This window comes from Chiloscyllium punctatum, chromosome 33, assembly GCF_047496795.1.
Source record: "Chiloscyllium punctatum isolate Juve2018m chromosome 33, sChiPun1.3, whole genome shotgun sequence".
NCBI lineage: Eukaryota > Metazoa > Chordata > Chondrichthyes > Orectolobiformes > Hemiscylliidae > Chiloscyllium > Chiloscyllium punctatum.
The window spans coordinates 24,549,179-24,567,443 of record NC_092771.1 but is presented as its reverse complement, the minus strand read 5'-3'; the positions used below and the strand labels follow the sequence as shown (position 1 = coordinate 24,567,443).

At 45.6% G+C, this 18,265-nt stretch overlaps 1 protein-coding gene across 1 annotated transcript in view; it reads left to right on the top strand.

Annotated features, from left to right (window-relative positions):
• The first annotated feature begins 8,302 nt into the window (after positions 1 to 8,302).
• Positions 8,303 to 18,265, top strand: part of LOC140458487 (semaphorin-7A-like) — a 44,115-nt gene continuing 34,152 nt past the window's right edge. The window contains exons 1-2 of the mRNA XM_072553152.1: positions 8,303 to 8,539; positions 16,223 to 16,362. Coding sequence (XP_072409253.1) covers positions 8,455 to 8,539; positions 16,223 to 16,362 — 225 coding nt within the window. The 5' untranslated portion in view covers positions 8,303 to 8,454. The remainder of the gene's footprint in view (positions 8,540 to 16,222; positions 16,363 to 18,265) is intronic.

Sequence of the window (18,265 nt, the reverse complement as noted above, 5' to 3'; positions counted from 1 at the left end):
GTTTTTAATTAGTAATGGGTTGAAGGGTTATGGGCAACAAGCAGAAATGGGAGTTGAGGACAAGATGAGAACAGCCATGATCGTATTAAATGGCAGAGCAGGCTCAAGGGGCTGAATGGCCTTCTCCTGCTCCATGTTTTTATGCTCAAGTCGAATAGAACATTCCAGCAGAAAGGTAAAGCACGTGACATATGAGGAAAATACAATTGGCTAGGCCGATATCGAATGTTCTGAGAGGATTAGTGATCTGCATGCTACAAGCAGGGTAATAGCTCTTACCCTCGGAGGGGCAACGTAAAAGAGATAGAAATATAGCTAGACACTCCTTATTTTAGGATACAGCTAAACTAGTTAGATTTTAGCTAATAATTCATTAGGAATTATTCTCTGGCCATCATGTAACAGCTTCAAATAAATTCGTTGATATTTAAGGGAAATGCACACGAAGAATGAAAACAAACTCAATAATACCGGGAACAGAGAGCAGTGAAAATGTTACTCGTGCAAAGGGAGGTGGATGTGAGGCAAGTTCACTGGGCCAGCCGTGTAGTAACACTGCCTGAGCTCTGACTGCTTTAGCCAACCATCATCGCCCAGCTCAAAGAACAAGGCGATAAGCAAGAGGCTGGAAGAACACACCAAGCCAGGCTGCATCAGGAGGTGGAGAAGGCAACGCTTCGGGTATAACCCTTCTTCTGGTTACACCCGAAATGTCGACTTCTCCACCTCCTGATGCTGCCTGGATTGCTGTGTTCTTCCTGCCTGCTGCTTATCCAACTTCGATTCCAGTATCTGCAGTTTTTGGTTTGTCTCCAGCTCACTGAACAAGACGCACGTGTTTCAAAGACTCCCTCAAGAGAGATAGCAACTGACGAGAGAGACCCTCGTTCAAGAAGAAACGGACTTGGAGCAAACACCTGTCTGAAAGGACATATTCTTGAAGAGGAAGGACGGAAACGAACGCCAATCGTCTGAGGGTCAACGACCACTTTCACCACCTCCATAAACACCTGCCAAATGTGCAGTTGGAGATGTGGCTCGAGGATCAGCCTCATATGGACCCACAGAAACTATAACTAGTGACACGGAATTTCCTGGGTGGTCAATCACCCTCATTTTTTCGATTAGATTCTCCTACAGTGTAGAAACAGGCCCTTCAGCCCAACAATCCACACCGACCATCTGAAGAGTAACCCACCCAGACCCATTTCCCCTCTAAATGATGCAATTTAGCATGGCCAATTCACCCTAACCTGCACATCTTTGGACTGTGGGAAGAAACCTGAGCACCCGGAGGAAACCCACGCAGACACGGGGAGAATGTGCAAACTCCACACAGACAGTTGCCCGAGGGTGGAATCAAACCCAGGTCCCTGGCGCTGTGAGGCAGCAGTGCTAACCACTGAGCCACCGTACCTCATTAGTGAGTGATTGTCGATGACAATTAGTGCCAAGAGAAAAGAAACCAACCATCAGCTGATGAGAGAGCAGGAACTGTGGGAAACTAAATTCAAAACTTAAAAGCATTTTTGCAGAATCCCTGCAATCTCTTGCATGGTAATTTCATGTGATTACAAAACAGAGATTTCTGTGTCATTCCTTACTTTTTATGTTTCAACAGATCACTCTGTTATGAACATACAATTTCCTGGCCAGCCGCATGACTCTTTTTGTTGCTTTGTGACCTGTTAGGAAGTGAAGTCTCTTAAAATTGGACTTTTCCTGATATTTACAATGTAGCATGAGATTTCTTTTAGCAGCTATTACAGCAGCTATTGCCATTCCAAAGTTCTTGTGTGGGAAAGCGAAAGGATTGCAAAAAACAAAACAGAGTCCCGATGCCTGTTGAACTAACATCAGCAGTTTATGCGTGCTAAACACGGGGAGTGCAATGTTTGCAAAAGTAACAAGGTTTGGATTTAAGAAGGAATGAAGACTAACCTTCAAATGGAGGTGGCCAAGGGTACAATGGTCACCCAATGTCAGGAGTCACTATCACATTGCCATCAGCCAAAAGGGTTCAGACTATTAATTGATACAGCAGAGATGGTCTGCTCCCAAAACAGCATACATTAAAAGGGGATTTCCCCCCCAACGCTATTTTGATTTAATCCCTGCCCTCCCCTTCACCTTTTGCTCATGCAGCATTGCCCTTTGTTGAGAAGGGCGCTGCTTGTCACTGGCCACTCGTTTCTTCCTGGTGGTGGAATATAAATAAAGATTCACGCGCTTGTTGTTCTCCACTGTGTCCGACACCTGCACACACAAGTACATCGATAGGGGAGAAAGGGTTAGGAGCAAGAGTGGGGGGAGGGGGAATGGCGGGGGGTGAGACGCCATCTTCTTGAGGGAAGACCAGGGGATTCGCCAATTTCAGCCCAAGTGAAGAACGCAAACAGCTGCCGCCAAAGGCTACCGTGACACTGCATGCTCTGTTATAGGAGTGCTCTGCCTCTACTTGTTCGTTCTACAGAACGGCTTTGGGATCAGTGAAGCATTCTCATCTGGCACAGGTTGTGTACTTCACTATGCTGCCTGATTAGCTGATGTATCATATTGTCATATCTTATGCTTCGTAACCTCAAAAAAAGCATCAGAATATTGCAATATTAGATAACCGAGATTGTGAACCCCACCCCACCACCCAAAGTCAATAGAGCTCTTGGCCCAGTGCTCAAAGGCAGGAATTTTCATAGTGATGCAATACCTGGTCAATTACAATGTACAACGTCAGGTAATCCTGCCTAACCACCCTGCCTCTGACCCTGGCCTGTTTTCCCTTCGACCACTCAAACATCACTACCATCGATCTTGGAAATGTAATGAGGGAATGGGAGGGGGAGGTTGTGGGAAGGCGAGGGGGAAGAGAAAGAAGGAGAAAGGGGCAATGAGAAAAGGTGGGGAATGATTTAGGAGGGAGAGTGGGGAGGGGATATTACATGATGGATCCTCACCACTGCTCATCATGTTGTAACATGAAGTCATGTTCACTCACCACTGGCACCATCTCGTGTGAGTTGGATGCTCAGGCACCAACAGGTAGATTTGTTGCTATCAGCCAATGCTTCAATTGGGATCTACTGGGCCCGGTGGGCCTATAGTGATAATGGAAAACCAGAAGGTGGTCGAACGAGAGGAAGCCATTACCTTAAACAAGATGGCGTTCATTGCACGACAGCAATCAAGTACAAATTACATTTACCTGAAAGCTATTCTAGCTGAGATTATGAGGATACCTCAGTGGATTGTCTGTCTGCTTCAAAGCTTTCATCGCCAGACAAGTCCCATGTCATTGCCATGTTAGCTGGAGATTAATGCACTCCTCAGCTTTAACCCTTTCAGATTGCTTACTAGAGTGATACCTGGAACGAGTGGGTTGTCTGAGGCGGAAAGGTTGGACAGACTGGGTTTGTTTCCACTGGAGTTTAGAAGGGTGAGGGGTGACTTGATCGAAGGGTCTTGACAAGAATGATGTCGAAAGGATGATTCTTCTCGTGAGTGAGTTCAGAGCGAGAAGGATCAGGACAGCGATGAGGAGGACTTTTATCTTCTCTCTCAGAGGGTTATTCAACTTTGGAACTTTGCCTCAGAAGGCGGTGGAGATGGGATCATTGGAAATTTTGAAGACGGAGACGTATATATTCTTGGTAGGGAGGGAAAATCAAAGATTACAGGAGGAAATGGGAATGTGGAAGTTCAAAAGTCAAACTGATCAGCTGAGAACTTCCTGAATGGTCCGCTTCTTCTATTTTGTATGTAGGATCAAACCTCCTGCACAATGGAAGGGGGGAGAACAGTTACAGGTTCAGGGCCTCTCTGTGTCCCTGTGCATCTGTAGGAGCGGTCCATGACCGAAATTGTTTTGCTTTCGGCCCAGACCTAGCCCCTGAAAGAATGGATCAGAATGTTGCCGAATGAAAACTTCTTAAAGATCATGGAGCATGAGGTTTACGGAAAGAGGGAAGTCATTTATAGAGCTAGGTTGAAGGGAATTTTTACAACTCTGTATATATATATATAGAATCTCAGAACAGAAACAAGTGTAAATTATTTCATTCTTATTTAGGCAGGTATCATTTCTTTTTTTCTTAGACAAAGGAAATGACACCACAGTGAGGCAAGAGATACTTTCTTATTCCTTCCTGGGATTTGGACATTATTGGCATGGCTAGTATGTTTTATCCATCTCTAATGAAACTGATTGCTTCATGAGGGCCATTTCAGAGGGAAGCTAAGAGTCAACCACATTGCTGTGGGTCTGGAGTCACATGTAGATCAGACCAGGGAAGGATGGCATTCCTGAGCCGGATGGGTTTTTCCCGAACATTAATCAGATGGTCACCATTACACTAGCTATTTTTTTAATTACGGATTTATTGAATTCAAATTTTGTCATGTGGATTTGGACCCATGTTCCCAGAACATTAGCCTGAGTCTCCATAGTAACAGGCCATACCTTACAGTGCGATCAGGATGGTTGGCTACGCTCAGCCACAGAGTATCGAAAAGTTCAGCATCTGCTTGACGAGATGGCGATTGGCTCAGGGAGAAAGTGAGGACTGCAGATGCTGGAGATCAGAGTCAAAAAGTGTGGTGCTGGAAAAGCACAGCCGGTCAGGCAACATCCGAGGAGCAGGGGAGTCCACGTTTCGGGCATAAGCTCTTCATCAGGAATGTGGGGGGAGGGCAAGGGGGCTGAGAGATAAATGGGAGGGGGTGGGACTGGGGAGAAGGTAGCTAGGAATGCGATAGGTAGATGAAGGTGAGGGGTGATGGTGATAGGTTGGAGTGGAGGATGGAGAGGGTAGGTGGGAAGGGAGATGGATAGGTAGGACAGTTCAAGAGGACGGTGGATCTGGGATAAGGTGGGGAGAGGGGAGTTGAGGAAACTGGTGAAATTGACATTGATCCCGTGTGGTTAGAGGGTCCCAAGACGGAGATGAGCCATTCTTCCTCCAGGTGTTGGGTGGTTCCTCCCCCCCCACCTTACCCCAGATCCAATCCTCCAACCCAGCACTGCCCTATTGAACTGCCCTCCCTGTTTATTTCCCTTCCCACTTATCTGCTCCACCCTCTACTCTGACCTATCCTATCACCGTCACTGTCAACCTTCATCTACTTATCACCTTACCAGCTACCTTCCTCCAGCCCCACCCCTCCCATTTATCTTTCAGTCCCCTTGGGCACCCCCCTCCCCAAATTCCATCATTTATTGCCCATCCCCAGTTATCCTGATAGTGGTGAGTTGCCTTTTTGAACCACAAGTGTCCATGTGGTGCAGGTACACCCACAGCCCTGTTAAGGGAGAATGTGATGTCGTGGCAATGTCACAGGATCTAGTCATCCAGAATCCCAGGATAATGTTCAGGGACAAGGGCTTTAATCCCACCATGGCAAATGGTGGAATTTGAATTCAGTAAATGTCTGGAGTTAAAAATCTAATAACGACCATGAAAACGCTGGTAACTGTCCACAGGAAAGCTCCATCTGATTCACTAACGTCCTTCAAGGAAATTGTATGGTTTGGAGGGGAACTTGCAGGGGGGTGATGTCCCACGTATCTCCTGCCCTGTCATTCTAGATGGTAAACATGGTGGGTTTGTAAGGTGTTGTTGAAGGACCATTGGTGAGTTACTGCAAGGCACATTATAGAGTGGGCACACTGTCACCTTCGCACATTGAGGGTGGAGGGAGTGACTGTGAAAGGTGTAGTTTAGGTGCCAATCAAGCAGGCTGCTTTCTCCTGGATGGTGTTGAGCTCCTTGAGAATTGTTGAATTTTCACTCACTCGTGCAAAAGGGTGGTGGGGTGAGGTTTAAGGCAAGGGCTTCCAAAAGGGATACTGCTGGGAGTGTGGGCATTATAGACCGCTTCCCTGAGAAAGTGTGAATCACCTTCTTTCTTGCATCTGCGAAGACGGAATTCCAGGCTGGAGATTCATCACGTGGCGACTGCACAGGGGAAGGCCATTCAGCCTGCTGTATCCATGATAGCTTTCTGCAAGAACCACTCACATCAATCACTTACCTGCTGAAACAAGACTTACATACCCCTCTCATCCTTTTAGCTAATTGCCTATCCATAGTACACATTATCCCCAACACCAGGAGCTCTTAGTTTGAATCATAACTTTTGATTTACCGCCTTTTCAAAAACATTTTCAAAATTCATGCATCACACATCTATCAGTTCCCATTAGTCCACTTTATCCTCGTTTTTGTGACCTATTTTCCTGTTTATAAAGCTTAGTATCCTGTATGTTTTATTAATTGCTTTCTCACTCTACCCTACCACTTCAACGATTTGTGCATATCTACCCCTCTCTAGGGTTCCTAACCTCCTGGGCCCTCCCTGGGATGGTAGCCCTTGTTTTGCCGTAGTGTTAGGTGCAGGGGTAAATGTAGAGGAATGGGTCTGGGTGGGTGCGCTTCGGCGGGGCGGTGTGGACTTGTTGGGCCGAAGGGCCTGTTTCCACACTGTAAGTAATCTAATCTAATCTAAGATATTCATGGAACTTCCTTGTAATCTGAATTGCTCGGAGCGTCATCACTCTCTTTGATTGGAGGATTGGAGATGCTTATTCTCATCCACTGGCATGATGATTACTCAGCTCCATCTTGAACCTGTCGCAGGTACTTAGCACAGAGGCAGATGACGTCTCTGAGTCGGCACATTATTCTGCCACTGTGCTGCACATTTAGCCACAGCTACTCTCCGGGTCTGAGAGTGATCACAGGGCGAAGGTAGCATCAGACTCAGTGATTGCTGGCTTCTTTAACCTGTGGCCGGCTCTCCCAAATTCTGGGTGGGTGAGTCTGACCTTTCTGCAGGCAGTGCCACACTGCAAGATGGTCCGTACATTCTCTGGCTTCACAATGTTACCGTGAGGAGAGAAATCAAGAACTGGTTACTGAGAAGGATATCACATGGGACACAACTGACCTTTGTGTTCACTGATCATGAGTAGAACAGTGATTGTTCCTATTAATTTCTGATCTGGGGAAAACAGGGCCAGTCATTGTGTGCCTTTTCTTTGACAGTGTAATTACTATTTTCTGTTTCTCCTTTGCACTAAATTGTCTTCTGGAATGTAATGTTTTATTTCAGATCCCTTTTTGAGTGGTACAAAAGCAATTTCTGCTCTAAATATGCAGTATACAGATTAGGGGGCCAAATGGTAACAATGTAATAATGTGACTAAAAGCCACAGCCGAATGATCTGGGGGCTCAAGTTTAAATTCCCCTGACAGCAGTCAGTCGAATTAAAAAATTCAATAAGACAATCTGGAAACTAAATAAAGACGATCATACCGAGGAAGGGAAATGCCCTGGAAATCAAGTTCTGTTATTTCCCAGACTCACTGAAAAGTTAAAGATTTTCAAAAGTACGCAATAATTTCCCCAAGTTAGCTGATCTTCAGAACCGAGTTAACAGAAGGCACAGACCTGGTTTTGGTATCGAACGAGAGTGCCTTTGCTTTTACCAGTAATTAGTCTCTAGCGACAGGCAAAAAGTTATAAACCTTCAGCATCTAACAGTACACATGAAGATCCACTCCCCTTATATTAGATCCCCCATGCAAGGTATGATTCAAGTGATGGAATATTATGTGCTTCATTAATACTCAAGAAGCGTGACACCACCCAGGACAACAACCACCTGATGAAGGAGCAGTGCTCTGAAAGCTAGTGCTTCCAATTCAGCCTGTTGGACTCTCACCTGGTGTTGTGTGATTTTTAACTTTGTCCACCCCAGTCCAACACTGCCATCTCCACATCAGGATAAATCAGTCTTCTTGACCAACGCCCCATTCCCTGCCTTAAATATTCACTCCCTCCACAGGCAAAGCTGAGCAGTAGCAGTGTGTACCACTGATGCACTGCAGAAATTCATCAAGGCTCCTCAGACAACACCTTCCAAACCCAGGAGCTCTACCCTGGAGGAGAATAAGGCAGCACTTACCACACTCCCTGCAGCTGGCCTTCCCAACATCCTATTTTGGAAGTAAATCGCTGTTCCTTTCGTGTCTAAGTCCTGGAATACTCTCCCTAACAGCGCAGTGTGTCTCTATAGAAAGTACTGTACTGTGTACTCATCGGTTCCAGAATATAGCCCACCTACACCTTCTCCAGAATAACTAAGGGACAGAAACAAGAACTGGTTCAGCCAGCCGCATTCACTTCCCAAGGATGAATTTTTAAAGTGATCATTTTACACGCCAATATGAGAAGCACCGCATTGATGATGTATTTCTGTTTGGTAATGTTAGATATTTAACCAGTGACTGTGTCTGTCGTACTCTGTAATCGGATCTCTACATGATTACAGCGTAACTGCTGCACACCCACTATAGTCCCTCCCACTGCAGGGGGTGCAGCTCAGTCTGAAAGGGAAGGGGGGAGCTGAAGAGTGCTCAGTCTGTCAGGGACTTAACACAGAATCCAGAGCCAGACATGTCTCTGCTCGGTCTCTTCCTCTCGCTCCTCCTCAGCAGCGCCTCATCCAGTACCTTACCCCGACTCAAGCTGAATCTGACGGGTAAGTGGGGGCTCCTGACCCCATTTCCATGGGGACGGCAGTGTGTGTGTGTGTGTCTGTGCGTTTGTGGTGGGTGTGTGTAAACTGTGAGCACTCAAGTGAGGGAGGGGATTTAAATTATATCGCTGAATACTCTCCAGTGTCGCCCGGCTATTTTGTCCCCAGTTCTGGGGCAGCCTGGGGTTTGGGACTTGCATTAATCCAACCCTTCACTGAGCTCTGCATCTCTCTGTCAATCTATATCTCCAGCCATTTGCTCCCATTATCGCCCTCAGTGCACCCGGGACGGACAGAAAAGCTGTTTGTTTTTATTTCTAAAAACAAAGAAATGTGGATGCTGGAAATCAGAAACAAAAACAGAAATTGCTGGAGAAACTCTGCAGGATTGGCAGAGAAAGCACTGCACCAACAAGACTAACTCTTAATTTTCTGCTATCCCTTTATTTATCTATCTCCATCTATTTTTCTGTCTCCATGCTGATGCTTATGGTTCAATCAGCATCATTTGATCTTTGGCTCTTATTAATCATTATCTCTAGCATCTGTATCTATTTACACCATCTATTTCTCCCTGTCATTCTCTTTTGTGAATTCTCTCCTCCTGGTGATCCATATCTGTCATTGTGAAGGTTTTGGTACCAGGTGATGCTGGCACTGTCATTGCAGATGTCTCTTTCCTCAGTTATAAATCACACAACACCAGGTTATAGTCTAATAGGTTTAATTGGAAGCACTAGCTTTCGGAGTGTCGCTCCTTCATCAGGTGGTTGTGGAGAATAAGATCGTAAGACACAGAATTTATAGCAAAAGTTTACAGTGTGATGTTATTGAAATTATACGTTGAAAAAGATCTGGATTGTTTGTTAAGTTTCTCATCTTTTAGAATGAGCATATTGGTTTCAGTTCTTTCATATGTAAATCACAGAACTTTTTAAAAGTTACATCCTCAAGGGAACTTTAACAATCGGTCGGCGAAAGTGAGAACTGCAGATGCTGGAGCTTAGAGTCGAGAGTGTGGTGCTGGAAAAGCACAGCAGGTCAGGCAGCATCCGAGGAGCAGGAGAATCGATGTTTCGGGCAAAAACCCTTTGTTGGGAATGATTTCATGTCAGCCCAGATTATGCATTTAAGGTGTGAGGTGCCCTGTGACCGTGAGCCACCTTGAAAGCTAATGTTTCCAAATAAACCTGTTGGACTGTGACTTGGCATTGTGTGCTGTTTAACTTTTTAAAGTGCCATCCACAGAAATATAATCAGCCTCGACGTTTCTCACCAGTTTCTAGAGAACTGGCGTTCACACTTATTCATTTTAATGACAACAGAGTCTTGTTATCAAGTTACACAGTCAGGAAAGATTACACAGTCGTTGGAGAAAGAGCGAAAGATAGAAATTGCCCCACATAAAAATTCTTCTCTGAAACCCGGAACCTTAACTTGTTTAGGGATGCTGTCAGACATGCTGAACTTTGACATCAATTTCTCTGCATGTTGCTGATTTTCAGCACTCGCAGTGTTTTGCATTTTTATTGGAGAAACAGGGGCTGACAGGTCAGGTCTTGGGGAGTTTGACAGGATAAAGACTGAGAGCATACCTTACAGGGGGACAGGATGATCAAATTGCAATGAGGGGATTGCACAATCTCACTGGGCGATAACGAGTGAGTGGTGGGTTAGTCTGTCATCTCATGGCATTGTTCAGGCATCTGTCACTATACCTGTTGGATGATTAGTAGTGATGACATTGCATGAGGATGCATTGATTCATTCATCGTTCACAGGGCGCCAGCAGAGGTTTGTCAAGGTGAATCAAGATTAGTCAACCTGACAAGCAGCTAGCTGGGAGATGAAATGAAATTGCAGCAATCGGCATGGAGGTGTTATCCTAGAATCCCTACAGTGTGCCAAGTCCACACTGACCCTCTGAAAAGCATCCCACCCAGACGCACCCCCTACCCTATCCCTGTAATCCTGCATTCTCCATGGCTAACCCACCTATCCCTGAGCACTACAAACAATTTAGCACGCCCAATCCACCTAACCTGCACATCTTTGGAGTGTGGGAGGAAACCAGAGCACCCGGAGCAAACCCACGCAGAAACAGGGAGAATATGCAATCTCCATACAGGCAGTCACCCGAGGGTGGAATCAAACCTGAGTTCCTGGTGCTGTGAGGCAGCACTACTAACCACTGAGTCACAATACTGCCCGTTGTTGAGGTTTTGTACCAGCTGGTATGAGGTGATGGATAGTACTGAAACTGAGAATCCTGGAGGCTGACTCTGTAAGGTTTCCAATTTCAGGAAATTCTGAACAGCTTCGTTCTCTTTTCTCAGAAGAGGGACAGCTGAGAGATGATAAAGCTTTTAAAATTAGGGACAGGTTTGAGATGGTAGATGTTGACAAAATATTTTAATTGGTGGGGAAATCAAATTGAGTGTTCCAGTAAATTCAGTAGGAAATTCAAGAGGAAGTTGCCGGGAGAACTGTTAGAATGTAGCATGACTGCAATCTTCTCTATCTTATTGATGTAGCTGGCAGTCAAAGCAAGTGCTATTTATGCTTCCATAAGCTTTTATTTTCTTCCCGGAATAAGCTGCTGTAGCGTATAATTTGAGGACTGGCGCTCCACATAATGCATGCAACTCGGTGACCAATCCCACTGTCACTGCCTGCTTTAGGCACACCAGAAATTCTTTACACGCTGTTGGTCTTGGCCAGGGGACAAGCGTACCTTCCTTGGCTATCAAGTCCCAGAGTGGGACTCAAACCCAAAACTTCTGATCGTGATATTATCCGCCGCGCAACAAAATGACTCCTCAGCAGGAACACTTGAGGTAAAAGATAATGATGCCTTGAAAGAGAAGCTACATAAACATGAGAAGGAAAGGGCTGTGAGAACGAGCGGATGGAATGAAGTGAAGATCAACTGGGCTGCAGTTCGCACAGAGAATGAACATTAATATATTATATTACACATTGGAACACAGTTTTCAATCTTAAGCCAATTCGGTTCACTCCACGTGAATTCAAGAAACGGCTAACGGTACTGGATACTGTGAAGACTGTGGCCCCTGTTAGGTTTCAGCAATAGTACTGAAAACATGTGCTCCAGAACATACCTCTCCCCTAGCCAAGCTCTTGCAGTACAGTTGCAACGCTGGCATCTACCTGACAATGTGGAAAATTGGGGCAGCATGGTGGTTGGGGTGGCACGGTGGCTCAGTGGTTGGCACGACTGCCTCACAGCACCAGGGACCCAGGTTCAATTCCAGCCTTGGGCAACTGTCTGTGTGGAGTTTGCACGTTCTCCCCGTGTCCGCATGGGTTTCCACCAGGTGCTGTGGTTTCCTCTCACAGTCCAAAGATGTCCCAGTCAGGTGAATTGGCCATTCTAAATTGCCCATAGTGTTAGGTGCACTAGTTACAGAGAAATAGCTCTGGGTGGGTTACTCTTCAGAGGGTGGGTGTGGACTAGTTGGGCCGAAGGGCCTGTTTCCACACTGGAGGGAATCTAATTGTCCAGGTATGTCCTGTACACGAACAGGACAAATCCAATTCGGTCAATTAAGGCTTCATCAATCTACAGTCTATTATCGTAAAATATTGGAAGGAATTATTATTAGTTTTTATCAAACAGCATTTGCCCAGCTCAGTGACGGCCAGTTTGGGTTCTGTCAGGGCCACTCAACTATTGACCTCATTCCAACCTCAGAGAGAGGAGAAGTGGGAGTGATTGTCCTGAGAACAAGACTACATTCAACTAAGTGTGGCAGCAAGGAGCCTGAGCAAGATAGGAAATAGCATGCATTAGTGGGATATCTCTCCCCTAATTGGAGTCACACTAGACACATAGGAAGGTGGTTGTGGTTGTTGAAGGTCAGTCATCTAAGTTCCAGTCATCTCTGCAGGAGTTCCTCAGGGTAGGGTCCTATACTCAACCATCTTCAGCTGCTTCATCAATGCCCTTCACTCCATCATAAGGTCAGAAGTGGGGGAGTTCCCTGATGATTCCCTGATGATGAGTGTTCAGCATCATTCACCACTTCTCAGATACCGAAACTGTCTATGATCAAATGCAACAAGATCTGAACTATATCCAGACTTGGGCTGACAAGTGGCAAATAACGTTCACACCATACAAATACCAGGCAATGACCATCACTGAGTCCCTCACTATTAACCATCTTGGGGTTACCATTGACCCAAAACTGAATTGGACTGGCCATTATAGCTACAGTGACTACAAGAACAGATCAGAGGCTAGGAATACTGTGGTAAGTAACTCACCTCTTGACTCCCCAAAGCCTGTCCACCATCTACAAGGCACAAGTCAGGAGTGTGATGGAATACTCCGCACTTGCCTAGATGGGTGCAGCTCCAACAACACTCATGAAACTCAACGTCATCCAGGACAAAGCAGCCAGCTTGATTGGCACCACATCCACAAACCTCCGTTCCCTCTATCATGGATGCACAACGTAGCAATGTGCACCAAGTGCAGAAGTTCACCGAAGCGCCTAACACAGCAGCTTCCAAACCCATGACCACTTCCATCTAAAAGGTCAAGGGCAGCAGATACACCTGCAAAGTTCCCTACAAACCACCCAGCATCCTGACTTGGAAATGATCGCCATTCCTTCAGTGTTGCTGGCCGTGATCCTGGAATTCCCTCCTTAACAGCATAGTGGTCTAGCACATGGACTGCAGTGGTTCAAATTGGCAGTGCACCACCACCACCACCTCACTGTAGGCTGGAACCGTTTTCACTGGAGCATATGAGGTGGAGGGGTGACCTTATAGACATTTATAAAATCATGAGGGGTATAGGTAAGATAAATGGCAGGTGCCCTTTTCCTAGGGTTGGAGATTTCAAGACCAAAGAGCATATTTTCAAGATGGGAGGAGAAAGATTTCAAAAAGACAGAAGGGGCAACGTCTGTACATAGGGAGTGGTTTTGGGTGTGGAATGAACTTCCAGAGATGCGGGTACAGTTACAAGACATTGCATAAATTCATGAACAGGAAATGTTTGAGTGGATATGGGCCAAAAGCAGACAGGTGGGACTAGTTTAGTTTGGGATTGTGGTCAGGACGGACTGGTTAGTCTGAAGGGCCTTTGTCTGGGCTCGGTGGCTGTACGACTCTAGGGACTGTCAATAAAGCTTGGCTCAGCCAGCAATGCCCTTGTCCCAAGAATAAACATTAAGAGGAAGAATTTATTTTTCTGTCTTCTAAAATATGTAAAAATGAATAGTGCCAAGGCTTGGTTGGTCAACTGTGATGCAGGCCACATCTCAAACCACTGGAACAGAATGACAATGTAATGTTCCAGAAATACATCAGTGGAACAAAATGCAAAAGGCAAGATGTTGAGAGAGGAAAACAGGATAGAAGAAAAACAGATGATGGTGTTATTGAGGTTTGAAGCTTATGGGTGGACTGATCTGTAAATCATAGTTGAAAACAGCTTTACCATAAAACTCAGTGAATTCTAAACATCGGCAATCATAACAGAAACAGGAGAGAGTGGGTCATGGAGAAACTGTGGAGTGAGTTAGAAGGGTTGATAATCAAAGAGTTGGTGAAACAGTTTCCTGATTTGGTGGATGTTTTGGGTATTTGTTTTTATTTTTATTAAGCAGTTTACAGGTCTTTCAACCCATCAACCCACTCTCAGTGCCAGGAGCATCTGCAGTTCCCAGTCCATTACTGCCAAAGGGTGCAGTGCAATCAAGGGAGATGAATTGGTTTAACACTGCAGCAATCAAGATTCGAGGAGTGTTGGAAAAGCACAGCAGGTCAGGCAGCATCCAAGGAGTAGGAAAATTGATGTTTCGGGCAAAAGTCCTTCATCAGGAATCTCCAGCACCTGCAGTACCCACTTTCACTTACTTAACACTGCAGCAAGAAAGGCCCAAAGATTTGTGTCTAATTAGCGTGAAATTCACTGAAACTTTGTACTTTTTAACAATCTATTCTTGGGATATGGACTTCAGTACAAATACCAAAGTTTAATGCCCACTTTTAATTGCAGTGAGAAGGTGGCGATGATCTGCCTTCTTGAACCACTGCAACCCATTACATTAACCAGAACATTGTGCAGGATGTCAATGATATGGGGCGGTCAGAGAAACGGAAACAAAAACAGAAATGGCTGGAAAAGCTTAGCAGTTCTGGCAGTGTCTGTGAAGAGAAATCAGAGTTAACGTTTCGAGTCCGGTGACTCTTCTCCAGAGGATCTCAGAAAACCTGAGGTTTAAAGCAGGGAAGACAATGGGGAAATGTAAATCAGGCATTCGAAATTGCGACACATTTTTAAAGAGTAAATGAGGGAGAGTTGTCCCTGAGGAAGCAGAGGACACAAAATTGAAAGAACCTAAGGGTCGGTGGAGTGAAACCCCTGATAAATTTGGGAAACAGCGACTGAGGACTGAAAGAGTATTTTCATCCAGTGTGGAGGAGTTTCCCTTCCAAGGTGCAGCACCCCAGAAACAATTGGACAGTGAGTCAATGTTGTTTCTACCAGCACAAAGGCCTCTAATGTTCAGCAATACCAACGCAATTGTAATCCCTTCTCCAGCTAGCCATTTGAGGATGGCTTCAGATTACAATGGGACACGTCCCAAATACAGCCAGAATAGGATTTAAACTCAGTGTGTTGGCACCAACCTCATTCATCCTAGTGCTCCAGCTAATGGTGACAGACACTTTTGAGTCGTGTATATTACAGCTTGGAGAGACAGCTATTAGAGACTCCAATTTCTTCCCATCCTGTGGCCGATTCTCTCACTTTCTAGCATGTAATAGGGTTACAACTTGATGATCTCCCTGTTTTGTAACATTCCAACACAACTTCCTGGACCAGTGATTGCCTGGAGTGAGATTTGAACCTGAATCTCCTGGCTCAGAGGAAGGGGATACCATCCACTGCACTGAGAGACCTCCTTCATTGAATTACATGACTTTGCATTGGCTTTGGATAGACTCAGCAGTCACTCTCCGTGGTGAAGTGAACATGAATATTGATCACACCTGTTCTTTCTGAAGGGGTGTATAAAGCTCACACTGAGAGGGCTGCAGATGCTGGAGATCAGAGTCGAAAGCATGGTACTGGAAAAGCACAGTAGGTCAGGCAGCATCTGCAGAGCAGAGAATCGACATTTCGGGCATAAGCCCCTGCCTGAAACGTCGATTCTCCTGCTCCTCAGAAGCTGCCTGACCTACTGTGCTTTTCCAGCAACACACACTTCACACTGAGAACTGTGATAAATAATGTAACTGTGTGCAATTCTCTCAATGAACTAATGCTGCCTATCCCCTTGCTTTCAGGGGGTACCATAATCAGGGCTTTTTGTGGGATACTGAGCCGGTCTGCATTTGAGAGCCGGTCCAAGGTTGAGATAACCGCTCCCCCATCACTCATTATCCCAGTGGAGAAACTATAATGGGCACGTTCAGAGAGAGAATACTTGTGTTAACCTGGGTTTACATGTCGTGTTTACACGGCATCATCCTCGTTATGGGAAATTGGGCCGTTCTAGTCACTCCTCGAGATCCCATCGCCATGGTTACCATTTCATTCCAATGACAATTTGTTCTTTTCCCTGCCTTTTGCAATAATAATCAATAATCAATAATAATGATCAATAATCAGTCAATCCGTGCCCTTTTCTATCTTTACAGCTGAAATTCACGATCGCTCCGCATTTCGCTCGACTGAGGAATATACAACCACGCTCCGTGAGGGAAGCACTGTTTATGTTGGAGGGAAAGAAGTTATTTACCACATAGATTTGGAAGAAGCTCCCAGCTTGATAAAAACGGTACAGTGGGATCAGCCTGATCCAGTGATGCTAATGTCTTGACCAGTTGCCATGGTTGGTAAAATGACAAACTGTAGACAATCCACAAGAGGAGATGGGTTTGTCAGGTCTTTGATCGACAAGGGGGGTTCAGAACTATGGGGACATGCAGGAGAATGAAGTTCAGGCCCACAGTCAGATCAGCCATGCTGTTATGAAGGGCAGAAAAGTGAAGAGGGGCTGAATGGCCTACTCCTGTGCCCCATGCCTTTGCTGTTGTACATTTCCATGTGGCGTGTTTTGAGTTTTGAGTGTGATTTGCTATTGGGAGGAGGAAAGGGGAAATAATCCACTGAATTTCACAGTTCAAACCTCTGAAGCAATCGGCAATCGTCAGGGACCTCTAATGAAATCCCTCAGCTCTGTGAGCACTGAGTTACATTTAAAATTACTGGAAAAGTTCAGGCAGAAACTGTGAAATGATTAAAAATATAGCATTCCAAGTTGATGACGTTTCAATAAATTTGAGAACCCAGCGTTTCTATTTTCAAATATCAGTGTTCTGCAATTTTTTTGAGCCTCACCCTTTCTCTGCTGTAGAAATAGTGTCATGTGAAATTCCATGTTGCAAATATCACTGGTGAGTGGTGTGATCATAGGTCACGGAATCCCTACAAGTGTGGACTTTCAGGGAACCCACACACATTTGTTATTTTCAGTTTTGTTTCGGCTCTGTACCCGACAGGAAAGAAACAACATTTCTCCAATATTGGGAAATTAGCTTAAAAAGCAGAGGGAGAGTCCACAATGGAAATGCGAAGGGACTGTAAGATTGAGCTGGAAGTTTGACAGATGCGTCAGACGCAGCAACCACACAAAAGCATCTTGAGGAAGTATTGGGCCCCCTCTATCTCTGTCTGGCACACAATTCCCCAATTTCAGCTTCCGTCAGGAATCAAATATGAATTCTTCCAAATGCGTGACCTAGTGGTGACCATGAGCGCTTGTACAGAGGAACCTCGATTATCCAAATACCAATTATCCGAAAAACGGATTATCAGAAAGAGATCTCGAGGTCCCGATAGAAACATTATATCAAAGACGTGTTTCCAACAGTGATCGCGTCTTTTGTTCAGAGTGATTAGACAGGCACCGTCTCCAAATGACTGACCTCCCGCCCTCTCTCTCTCTCCCCACACTTTCCCTGGAGTTCTAGAGGCGTGTACTCTAACCTCCTGCCCCTTCCCCAGACAATCTCGTTAACATTTCCTGTACAGGGCAAAGGTAGAACCTGTTAAAAAGTTGCAGTAGAAAGGTGTGTGTGTGTGTACGCGTGCGCGCTATTTGAAGACTTATCCCGCAATGGCAGCAGCTGTCTTGGTGGTGTCCAGTTCTGCTGCCCCAGAGAGGGGGGTGGGGACGGACTCGGGTGGGGGGGGTGGGGGGCGCTCTGGTGAGTGTTGGACGGGGTCGGGGTCCGGGGCGAGGCAGGGTCTCACGCGCCGTGTGCTGCTGCTGGTCTTCTGAATGGGCAACAGACTTTAAAAACTCCGGGCCCCAGAGGAAAAGCATTTATTCAATTAACCGAATAATCGATTATCCGAACGAACTAGTGCCCACCTACCTCGTCCGGATAATTGAGGTTCCCCTGTATTTATGTTACATCTCCAGGACAATAAGGAATTGGCTTGGGACTGTCTTTGGGGAGACAGTAGCAATGAGATTGTGCTCATAATTCAGAATTGTAAGCCAGTGACCAGTCTATTATTTAAGTGGAGAAAAATGGCAGACTTGGGGGCTGTGGGATCGTGTTCAAATAATGACCGAAGTTGGTGAGTGGTGAAAGTGGCCTCTTTATTCAGCTACCGCAGTAGCACAGTTCAATGCAGCAATGGAATCCCAAAGTACAGTTCTTACAGTTGCC